This window comes from Hipposideros armiger, unplaced genomic scaffold (genome assembly GCF_001890085.2).
Source record: "Hipposideros armiger isolate ML-2016 unplaced genomic scaffold, ASM189008v1 scaffold_92, whole genome shotgun sequence".
In the NCBI taxonomy this organism is placed as follows: domain Eukaryota; kingdom Metazoa; phylum Chordata; class Mammalia; order Chiroptera; family Hipposideridae; genus Hipposideros; species Hipposideros armiger.
Window position 1 is genome coordinate 2,614,157 of NW_017731442.1, and position 10,814 is coordinate 2,624,970.

The 10,814-nt window shown below is 49.5% G+C and overlaps 1 protein-coding gene across 1 annotated transcript in view; it reads left to right on the plus strand.

Moving 5' to 3' along the window:
- Nucleotides 1–199: 199 nt before the first annotated feature.
- The window catches only part of CAPN3 (calpain 3), a 17,223-nt gene continuing 6,608 nt past the window's right edge, over nucleotides 200–10,814 (plus strand). Inside the window, exons 1-8 of the mRNA XM_019644913.1 lie at nucleotides 200–278; nucleotides 1,161–1,246; nucleotides 3,377–3,454; nucleotides 4,229–4,389; nucleotides 5,661–5,830; nucleotides 6,177–6,188; nucleotides 6,879–7,087; nucleotides 7,907–7,943. Coding sequence (XP_019500458.1) covers nucleotides 225–278; nucleotides 1,161–1,246; nucleotides 3,377–3,454; nucleotides 4,229–4,389; nucleotides 5,661–5,830; nucleotides 6,177–6,188; nucleotides 6,879–7,087; nucleotides 7,907–7,943 — 807 coding nt within the window. The 5' untranslated portion in view covers nucleotides 200–224. The remainder of the gene's footprint in view (nucleotides 279–1,160; nucleotides 1,247–3,376; nucleotides 3,455–4,228; nucleotides 4,390–5,660; nucleotides 5,831–6,176; nucleotides 6,189–6,878; nucleotides 7,088–7,906; nucleotides 7,944–10,814) is intronic.

Genomic DNA, 10,814 nt, shown 5'->3' on the forward strand with positions numbered 1-10,814 from the left:
GCCAATAAGAATGATGTTCTTAATGTGTCTCCTATAATATCTAAGGGTCTTCTCATCGCCAGGAGGCACACTTTCCGACTGTGGAGGAGCCCTTGTCCTCACAGAACCCAGAAGATGAACCAGTATGAACTGTCTCAGGCTACAGGACTTTTGCCCCCCAGCCCCTGACAGACTGTCTGGTTTTTGTTCCACAGACAATTGTTCCAGTTCACTATGAGACAAGAATGGCCTGTGGGCTCGTCAAGGGCCATGCCTACTCTGTCACTGGGCTGGAGGAGGTGAGTTGGTGGGGTTTGGAGAGGCGGGACTTGAGGAGCTACCTGAATCAAGCTCCCAAAGTCAGGGCTTAGCTTTCTGTCCCTTCACATCTGCAGAGCTTGCCTCCAATCAGGAGATCTGCTCAAGGCTCAGGCTAAATTCCTGGGGTGTGAGAGGACCGTTTGGACTGGTAGGAGTGGATCTTGCCACCAGATGCTGCTCCGTTGATCTTTGTTTTTAGTGCTAAAGGTGGCGATTTCCCCAACATTTCCAAGGAACAAATAGAAATCACTTTGGTCTTATGAAGTTGATTTCATGGACCCTCTTGCTTCCTGTTGTCTCATGGCCAAACAATTATGGTTTTGCTCCTGGGACATCTGGCCTTTACTGGGTCATGTCAGAGACAGGAACCTTTTCAGACCCACTGTGTATATTTGGGTAGAGCTAGGCAGTCCTCTGCAGCAGCCCATACAGCAGACTGCAGGAAGGGGCACTTTTTCTGATTGGTCCATCTACATAGGACATTTGTCTGTAGTTCCTCAGGCAGTAGGGACATTTTTCCTAATTCACACAAAGATACCTAATGTGCTAGTTGGGGCCCTACAGTATATGCCCTGCCTCCATCCACAAAGCTCATAATGGCTGGATGTTCACTGGGAAAATCACTTCTGAGAAGATGGTGAGGCGATGGCCAAGTCCCACAGACTTGGTCCTCAGGTTCTGACCTCTCACCATGCCATTCCACAGGGAGCTTCAGATTAGTCTCCTTGACCAGGACCAGGCAAGACAGCCCCCTGGATGGGATTCTCCCCCCATCCCTGTCCCAGTCCTCAGGGCACGACAGAAAAATCTCCCTTTCCAGAAAATCCCCAGAGAGTGAGAGCTTTTTCTCTTTGCCCAAGACCCTGTTCAAGGATGAGAAAGTGAAGTTGGTGCGGCTGCGGAATCCCTGGGGCCAGGTGGAGTGGACCGGCTCCTGGAGTGACGGGTAGGTGAGGGGGAATTCCACAAGCAGGGACAACAGGGCCTGCGGCAAGGCTGGGTGGGTACAAAGCCTCCACAGTACAAATGCTTGATCTACAATTACCCTCAAAACCAATGATCCACAAAAGAGAAGAGGGGATGTGGGCTCCAGGGAAGGGCTAGGAACGGAGCCAGGAGCACCTGGGAGCCAGAGAATTTGCTGATGTCCATTGTCTGGAAAGGAAAGATTCTAGAAAGCATGGGCTAGGTCCAGGTAGGAGGGGAGTCTTAATGCAGGGGTCTGGACTGGACAAGTGATTTCCCTTCTCAAATTCCCAGTTGTCTTATCTGTAAAATGGGAACAATATCAGCACTTCCCTGGTGGGCTGTTATGAGGAGAAAGTGTGACCATGTCTGGAGAGTACTTAGTCAGTGCTAAGTTCTCCTCTCCCTCACTGTCCCCCAAAATGGTGCACAAGCCCTTTGAAAGAACTTTACTGTTTATCACTGACAGCCACAGACTGGGGGCAGCAAAAATAACAAACATGGGGAAGTCATGATGAAGTCTCCAGAACATTGACTTTATGGTTCCACCCAGTCACTAGTTCCTGACTGCCTTACTGAGTGGAGGGCAGCCCCGTGAGCTCCGCTGTTATTCAGTAGCTGAGAAGGACCACACCAGGCTGTGTGTGTCCTTCAGTCCCTGTGCTGACCTTAACATACCTCTCATCCCGGGGCACCGTAATGACAGGTTCATTCAGCCATTCCTTCACTTAGCAAGTATTTACCGAGCACCTATAGCAGGTGCTGAATAGCAGGCACAGGTCTAAGCACTGGGGATATTCCGTGGGAAGGCAGCCTCCCACGAGAAACTGTGATGGGTGCTGGTCCTTGTCTCCTTACTGTTTCCTTCACTTATCCATGTGACAACTCCTTAGTTCCATGGTGCCGAGTGTGTGCCAGGTCCCATGCTACAGTCTGGGGACTCAAAAATGAACACAGAGACCCAGGCCCTGCTCCTGTTGACTTTATGGTCCCGTAGGATGGACAAACACTAATAATGATTAAGTGAGATAACTGCCAAGTGAGGGTCACAAAGAGAGATCCTCTCTCCTAGTTTGGGTGGGACAGGAAGGTAGAAAAAGTTTGCCTGGAGGGAGTGGCATTTGAACTGGGCTCTCTGCTTTGGGACCTTGGTACCCCATCAGTTGTCCACTCCATAAACTCAAGACCCCACAGGGAACTTCACTGTGTTCCCCAGCCTCAGAGTTTGGTGTCCAGCCTTAACCCACTTCCTGCCAACACCTCCCCTGCACAGACTGCTGACAAATGGGGCCCAGCCCTTGGTGACTCCAGGAGCCTCCCCTCCCCCACTGTATCCCTCCTTCTGGTTTCAGGAATCTCCATTTTCCCTCCAGCATTCCCTGACTTTAAGTATTTCCTCAATCCCTTTCCTTTCCAGGGACAACCAGTTTAGTTTCATTCTCCTCAGCATGCCTGAAACACAGATGTGCTTCATTTCCTGCCTCTTCAGGAGAGAGACTGTATATAAAACCGCTCAGCCTTTAAAAACATAAGCTGGGCTGTTTTGTTTCCTGGGGCGGCAGGAGAAAGGAGATGTTTACATGCCTGGTCTTTGTCTTAGTAACTCAGTTACTTATTAGACGACAGGCACTGTTCTACAAGTTTTGCATGCATTATTTCATGTATTGCGCATCACGGCTCTGTGAGCAGGTGATAGATAATCATTCCCCTTTTGTAGTTGAGAAAACAGAAACTGAGAGAGGTGAAGTGACTTGTTCGTGGTTCCATAGCTGGTACTGGTATTATTAAATTGGAATCCCAGTTTATTTCCAGAGCCCAACTCCTAACCTTTAAAGTGTGACGAGGGGTAAAAGATTCAGCCAGAGAAAGGTCAAGCCTTTATAAACTCATTTAAGGAGTTTGGTCTTAATTGTGAGGCTAGTAGGAAGCAATTATTGGGTTTCACAGGGAGGGGGATCAGATCAGATTTGCATTTTGATGGTCACACTAGCTGCAATTTGCAGATGGGCTACTCTTTGAACTTCTTTGTAGTTCTTTGATACCTCCTGTCCCAACTCACATCAGGCCTTCCTTTTCTCTTCCTTCTATAATTCCTCCATTTTCCCTTCAGCTGGAAGGACTGGAGCTTTGTGGACAAAGACGAGAAGGCCCGTCTGCAGCACCAGGTCACTGAGTGTGGAGAGTTCTGGTGAGTCCAGGACCCAGGAGAACCCCAAAGGGTAAGGGATGAGGCAGGGAGATGAAATCTCAAACCTCAATTCCTGGACAGATTCCAGCCTTTGGGAGATCTAGCACCTGTTCTCCTCCAGCTGGAGGCCCAGAAAGGATAAGATTCTAAAAGGAGCCTGCCAGGTCCCGGTGACGGCTGAGCCAGGGACCAGACCAGTATGATGTGGCTCCTGCCTCACCTGTGCCCCTCCATCTTGCACACTGCTCCAACCTCTTGTTCCCCAGCCTTCACAGAGCTGTTTTCTGAGCCTAGGAAGCGCTACTTTCTCTGCTCACCCAGTGCCACTCTCACCTTCACTCAGGTCATTTCTACTCTACCTTCAAGTTTCAGCTTAAAGGGAACTTTCTTCGGGACCCCCTTGTCTTCCCAGGACTGGGATTAATCTGTGATACTCATCACCCTTAAGATTGCTTGCTTCATTGTCTGTCCTTCCCCAACTCTCTCTTTCTTATAACTTGTATGCTGCCTGGGTGCCAGTGGACAGTCACATGATAACCTTTTGGAGAACTGAATTGCTGCCAACTCTCCCATCAAGGACACATTGATAGAGATGATAGTTTGGGATGAATACATCAGAACTGACAGTGTTTACCCTAAAAAGGGAGGACAGGGTCCTCTCTGGGACAGTGACCAAGTTCCTCTAGACTATTTTATTGTGCTGTGTGAGCCCTAGAGTCTTACCTTTTCCAGCCAGCCTCCCATATGGGTCTCTCTCTTCTTCCAACCTCTCAGGATGTCATATGACGATTTCATCTACCATTTCACGAAGCTGGAGATCTGCAACCTCACAGCCGATGCCCTGGAGTCCGACAAGCTTCAGACCTGGACGGTGTCCGTGAATGAGGGCCGCTGGGTGAGGGGCTGCTCCGCTGGAGGCTGCCGCAACTTCCCAGGTGGGAGATGCTCTGGATGGGGAGGGGTCCAAACAGAACAAGTCCCAGGTAGAATAATATTCACTAGCATTTGTTGAGTTTCTACTAAGTCCCAGACATACATTATTTATTAAACCCTCCCTATTTTACTGAGAAGGAAATCGCCATGCTGAGGAGCTTGCAATAGCAGGTTAGTAACTTTTAAACAGGACATTGTGTCAAAACAATATTGTGTTCAGGGCCGGCCGAATGGCTCAGTTGGTTAAGAGTTCGCTCAAGAGTGCAAGCTCTGAGCAACAGTGGTTCAAATCCCGGCCCAAGCTGAGCTGCTGCTGAGCTGCAACCAGTGGGAGGATGGGTTCGCCTAAAAAAAAAAAATACTGTGTTATAATGCTGAGAATGGGACTGGAGGACCAAGTGAGCAGCTACTACAAGAGTTCACGCCAGGGAAGATGGAAGCCTAGGCCAAGTCAAGTGCAGCAGATGGAGGGAAGCGGGCTTAGGGGAAAGAATACGGGGCGATGTGGGGAAGGAAGAATGAAGAATGACTTCAAGAGTCCCAGTTTGGGGGCCTGAGTGGATGGTATCCATGTCACAATATAAGATACACAGGAGAAAACCATCAGCGTGTTGTTGTTGTGGGGTTATAGGGAGGAGAGTTTAGCTTGGGACATGGGAAGTAGAATATCCAGGTGAAGATGTGTGATAGAGAACTGGATGCACAGATTAGAATGGTGCTTGGTTATATAATTGGAACTCGATATGTATTTGTGGAAAGAAGGAAGGAAGGATAGAAAGAAGAAGAAAGGAAGGAAAAGAAGAAAGACAGAAGGGAGATAGGAAGGAAAGGAGGGAGGGAGTCAAAAGCAAGAGGCTGGGATCTATAGCTCAGGCGTCTTCAACATGTAGAGGGCAGTTAAAAATTGTAGGTGGATAAGACAGCCTAGTGGGGCAGAATGGTGGGGTGAGAGAAGAGGCCTAGGACCAAATTCCAGGAACCAACAACATTTAAGGGACAGGTGAGGAAAGCAAAGCCATCAGCAAAGGCTGAGGATGAAAGTTCAGAGCGGAAGGAAGAAGCACGCAGCCAATCAATGCAGCTCCATCTGTATAAAGGTACAGGCTACCAGCCCTCCACCCCCCAAATAATTAGACAAATGCCTGACTCATTCCTTCCATATTTATTGAGCACCTAGACGCAGGAGATTAACAGGTTCCCTGTCTCATTTCCCTTCCTGCCCTTTCTCCGAGAGGCAGATCTGAATGCACATTTCCTTTCTGGGGGGGCACAGACACTTTCTGGACCAACCCCCAGTACCGTCTGAAGCTCCTGGAGGAGGACGATGACCCTGATGACTCTGAGGTGATCTGCAGCTTCCTGGTGGCCCTGATGCAGAAGAACCGGCGGAAGGACCGGAAGCTGGGGGCCAACCTCTTCACCATCGGCTTCGCCATCTACGAGGTGTGCAGTCCCCAAGCAGCTTCAGCCCAGAAAACGCACACCTTCTCAGGGAGGAGGCTTTCGGGGCTTCCGGAGGATTCCTCTGGCTTCCTCAATACTCAGTGACCCCCTAGGACTCCTGATATCAGGTCCATGTGTGTCAGAACTTCTTAGATATTTGTAACGAGTGGGAAAACCCCAGGGTGGGGTTGGTAGAGTGGGGCTGGGGTGGCCAGTGAGGTACATGGGGAGTCAGACCTCTGCATTCCATCTACAGTTGCCGGCATTCCCTTCTTGCAAGCTTTTCATCCCCATTCAGATCTGAGATCCACAAAATCTGAGCCTCTTCTTTTTGTTTTTCTTCAAGGTTCCCAAAGAGGTATAGAAGTGGCAGCAGCCAGCAGTGTGTGCAGCATTACGTGGGGGTCCTGTGTCGGTCTGTGGCACATCAAGAAGTTTCCTGGTGGGGTTTGTGGGTGGGACTATGCTAGGAGAGGGCCTTACCTGCGCTCCTCAACTCCAGAGCAGGTGTATAACCTCCTGACTACCACCCTCATAACATGCCCCTCCTCTCTTCCCACCAGGGACTGTCACACACATACTTTCACATTCTTATTCACTCATTCACACTGACACCAACCCCGCTCACACTCGTACATATTCCCACTCACACTCACACAGACACATTCTGAGGGGTGCTGTCCTCCTTGGGATAGAGGAATTGCCTCCCTCAGACCCCAGCTAAGTCCCCTCCTGCTTTCTTGGGGTCCCTCCCCGGACTGGAGGTGATTCAGAGTTGACCAGCAGGCAGTTCTGGTAAGTGACCCTGAGTGGGGCAATGATAGACTTGACCTTCACTTCTGAATCACAACAGAAAAGGAAGAGGAAATGGGGTAGGGAGCTCCAAGGATGTTGAGCTATTTGAGGCCTTGGGAATCATAAGTAGGTAGGTCATGACTGTAAACTGGGTGACCAGGAAGTTGGGAAGGGACCCCTGGAGGGGGACTGTGAGCAGGACAGGGCGTCCCTCCCGAGGGGCTCAAGTCCCTTGGGCTCTTCTCTCCTTCAGATGCACGGGAACAAGCAGCACCTGCAGAAGGACTTCTTCCTGTACAACGCCTCCAAGGCCAGGAGCAAAACCTACATCAACATGCGGGAGGTGTCCGAGCGCTTCCGCCTGCCTCCCAGCGAGTACGTCATCGTGCCCTCCACCTACGAGCCCCACCAGGAGGGGGAATTCATTCTCCGGGTCTTCTCTGAAAAGAGGAACCTCTCTGAGTGAGTCCAAGCCCTGCTTACCCTACCTGTTCCTACAGGCCCACGTGTCCCCATCCAGAAACTAAAGGCACGAGGCAGCTCGACCTGTCTCCGCCAGGAGTCCTGAGATATGTTGACCAGGCTGCACCTCTTCCTCCACTCCTGAGCCACTGGCCACATCTCCCCTGTTCAGTCAGTCAGTCAGTTATCCCACAGATATTTACTGAGAATAGAGCAGTGAATTAAACAGAAAAAAAATCCCTGCTCTCATGGAGTTCAACATTCTAGCATGAGACAACAGTGCATATAGGAAAAGATATATATAGAGAGATATAGAGATAGAAAGATAGATAGATAGATAGATAGATAGATAGATAGATAGATAATAGATAGATATAGAGATATAGCATGTTAGAGTTTGATAAGTGATAAGGAGAAAAAATTAAGTATGGGCAAGGAATAGGAGGTATTGAGGATGACTGAACTTTTAGGTAGGGTGGCCAAAACACCAACAAGGCCACATTCTGCCCTCTCAGCCACCACAGATGAGTTCACTGGCCCTGCCACTCTGATCTCTGTCCCTGAAAGAAGCACAAGGTCTATGGGTAGGTGGCTAGGTCATGCCTTTAGGGAACTCAGGGCAAAGCCAACGAGAATCTGTGTGTCTGTACTTGGATTCTGGGGACGGTACACATAGGGGATATTAGTTCCTGGGGTTCTCTTGAGGTCAGTCCCAACTTAGCTCTGAGAAGTCATGGTGTGACCTGAGTAAATGCTCTCTGTGTTTCCTGCTTGCTCCTGGTAACACTGAGACCCCCCTCATGTTTGTGTTCCTCACAGGGAAGCTGAAAATACAATCTCCGTGGATCGGCCAGTGGTGAGTTGTTTAGCTCTTACAGCTGAGAAGATCCAGGAGATAGGTGGATGGTGGAGGGGAGCGTGGGTATTGGCCACAGGAGATGGGAGTCTGGGTGGGTACTCCCAGCTGGGGGATACTGCAACTTCTCTTTGGTGTGACCAGAAGTAATGGGCCTTAGGATCCCAGGGCCATTTAATCAGTCCAGGGGCTGGGAAGTACAGAAGAGAGTCCTAGAAAGGAGAAGTTTGAACAGTTAGAGGGAGGGATCAGGCCAGAGGAAGGGATGACAAGAGCAGCAGCGGATACTGGATTCTGAGACGCAATCTCACACAGAGAGAAAAAGGTACACCAGCTCTGCAGTCAGCACTTCCGGGTCCTACACTTCCTAGCAGGGTGACCGGGACAAGTTACACAACCCCTCTGATTCAGTTTCCTACCCTGTCAAATGAGCATAACAACACATGCCTTGCAAGGCTTTTTGAGGTTTGAAATCAATGAGATCATGTATGTGAAGTGCCTGGCACAGCACAGACCCTCAAGAGGTGGTTATGTGTGTGTCTTATACCTTACAAGGTACTTCTCACGTATATTATCTCACTTGATCCTTGCAAGGTTTCTGCGATGCAATAAGATCATTATCCCTGGTTTTCAAGTAAGGAAGTAGAGGCTTATTGTGGTTAAATGGTTCCCTTGAATTCACAGACTTCATAAGTGGCAGGGTTGGAACTCACACCTGGATTTTCTGAACCCAGACTCGGGCTCTCTCCCCATGCTGAGGCCTGTCTCCAGGGATGTGAGGCCCAGAGTTAGAAACACAGAGTTGGTGTGTGCTGGGGTCTCCATTAGTTGAGGAGTCCTACTTTGAAGCTTTGGGCCTTGGGTCATAAACAGTCCCTTGTGCTTTGTGAGTGTGTCCTGGGCCAATAAGAAGACAGCAAATGCCCCACTGCACTGTCTTCTGGGTAGAGCACTCATGGTTCTAATTCAGACCCTGTGCCAATGCTAGATCTCCAAGTGCCTTCTGAATGATCACAGATGTTGGTTTTGGTATTAAGTGCACTTGGTGCTATTCTTATCTTCTGGACGTTGGTAATCACTGTAGAGTGTTTATCAGGAGTTGCAAACCCAAAAAGCTTATAGGAGCTGCCATGTCACCTGAGTAGGGCAGGCAGGTGTGGAGGTTTTGGTGTCCCTGTGCTGGCCTATTTGCCTGCAGTTCTCAACTGACACTTGGCTTCTATGCTGGAGCAATGGCTGGAGTGGTGGTGACTGTGGCGACCTAGGCGGTACAGAGCAGCTGCTCCCAAATTGTTGACATGTGGGGTTGCAGGTCTGTGCAGGCAGCCAGACCTGATTTTGCAAAAAAAGTGCAAAACCGAAATTTTCATATTAAGTTCCCCTATGTTAAATATTTGCTGACCAAACAAACAAACCCACGCCCTGCCAAACTATAAATCAAACAAAATTCATTTTTAGGTTGGTTTCGGTTGGTGTGTTGTTTGTAACCAACCTGATAAAAAAATACAAAACGTTAGCTAGAAGCTTCCTTTCCTTAGCTGTGTCCAGTAACAGAGTGAACAATAAAAACAAAGCCACAGCCACTGCCGGACTCAGGGCGTAGAAAATTCTCCTCACCCTTCACCCTTCACGATGCTTTTGGCTCCATGTGACCTGGATTTCTAGACCACTGGAACCCACCCCACGTTGACAACCACGTCACAGGGAAGCCAAAAGCCAGGGGGTTTTCTGGAAACTTGCTTTTCATTAATCTGCATTTACTGTTTCCTTTCCTTGTGCAGAAAAAGAAAAAACCCAAGGTGGGTATAACAGGCTGAGTGGGTAGACAGATGGAGTGTGTTTGTGCATGTATGTGTGAGTGCATGCGCACTAGACTTGCCTCTCCACCCTCACCCCTGCCCCCACTCCCCACCTCCCTCTGTGAGCTCCTGTTGCAGCTGTGGGTGTGGAACGAGAGCTAACACTTGCTGAGTGAAGGCTATGTGCCAGGCACTCTTCTAGGTGTTTTCCATGGATAAACTCCATTCTCACAACAACACTATGACATCAGGACTATCATTATCATCATTTTCAGACAAAGGAAAGGTACAGAGAGATTAACTAACTTGCCCAAGGCCACACAGCCAGTAAGTGGCAGCGCCAGCACTTGGAGTCAGGTGGTCTGGATCCGGAGTCTGCACTCTGAACCACCATGCTACACTGCCCACCTCTCCCACGAGGGAGGGAGAGGATGGCCAACCAGTGAAAATGGGCTTGACATGGGGGTCCTGCAAAACACAAAAAGGGCACCCCATCTTTCTCAGAAGTGGGTTTGGCTATGCGAAGCAAGGCTCGATTCTTTGGGGGAATGGCAACAGGTTCTGTTCCTCAGGGTACAGTGAGATAGTCGTGTGAGGGTTTCCATGGAGAATGAGGGTGTTGGGATGGCAGCCGCCTGCTCTGTAGACAGGACAGCTCCTTCTCCCTCCTATCTTGTCCCTTTCTGCTCCCCACTCTTCCTTTTTCTCAGACTTTTGGGAAACGGCTGGGAGAGGATGTCCAGAAGAACTAAGTCACTGCCAGGGCTCTTGCTCCCAGCAAAGCCTGTGGCAAATCCCCTTCTATCAATACATACCGTGTTTCCCCGAAAATAAGACCTAGCCGGAGAATAAGCCGTAGCATGACTCCTCCAGGATGCGGAGGGCACGCACCCCTCACATGAGGTTTTATGACCTGTTTCAGGGAGAAGGGTGCCTTTTCCACAAACTCCTTCAGCTTAAAATATTCAGTATGCCAAGGTGCCATATTTTGGCACCTAAAATCATGCGAGGGCTTATTTTCCGGCTAGGTCTTATTTTCGGGGAAACAGGGTAGTGACCTCTCGCTCTGAGC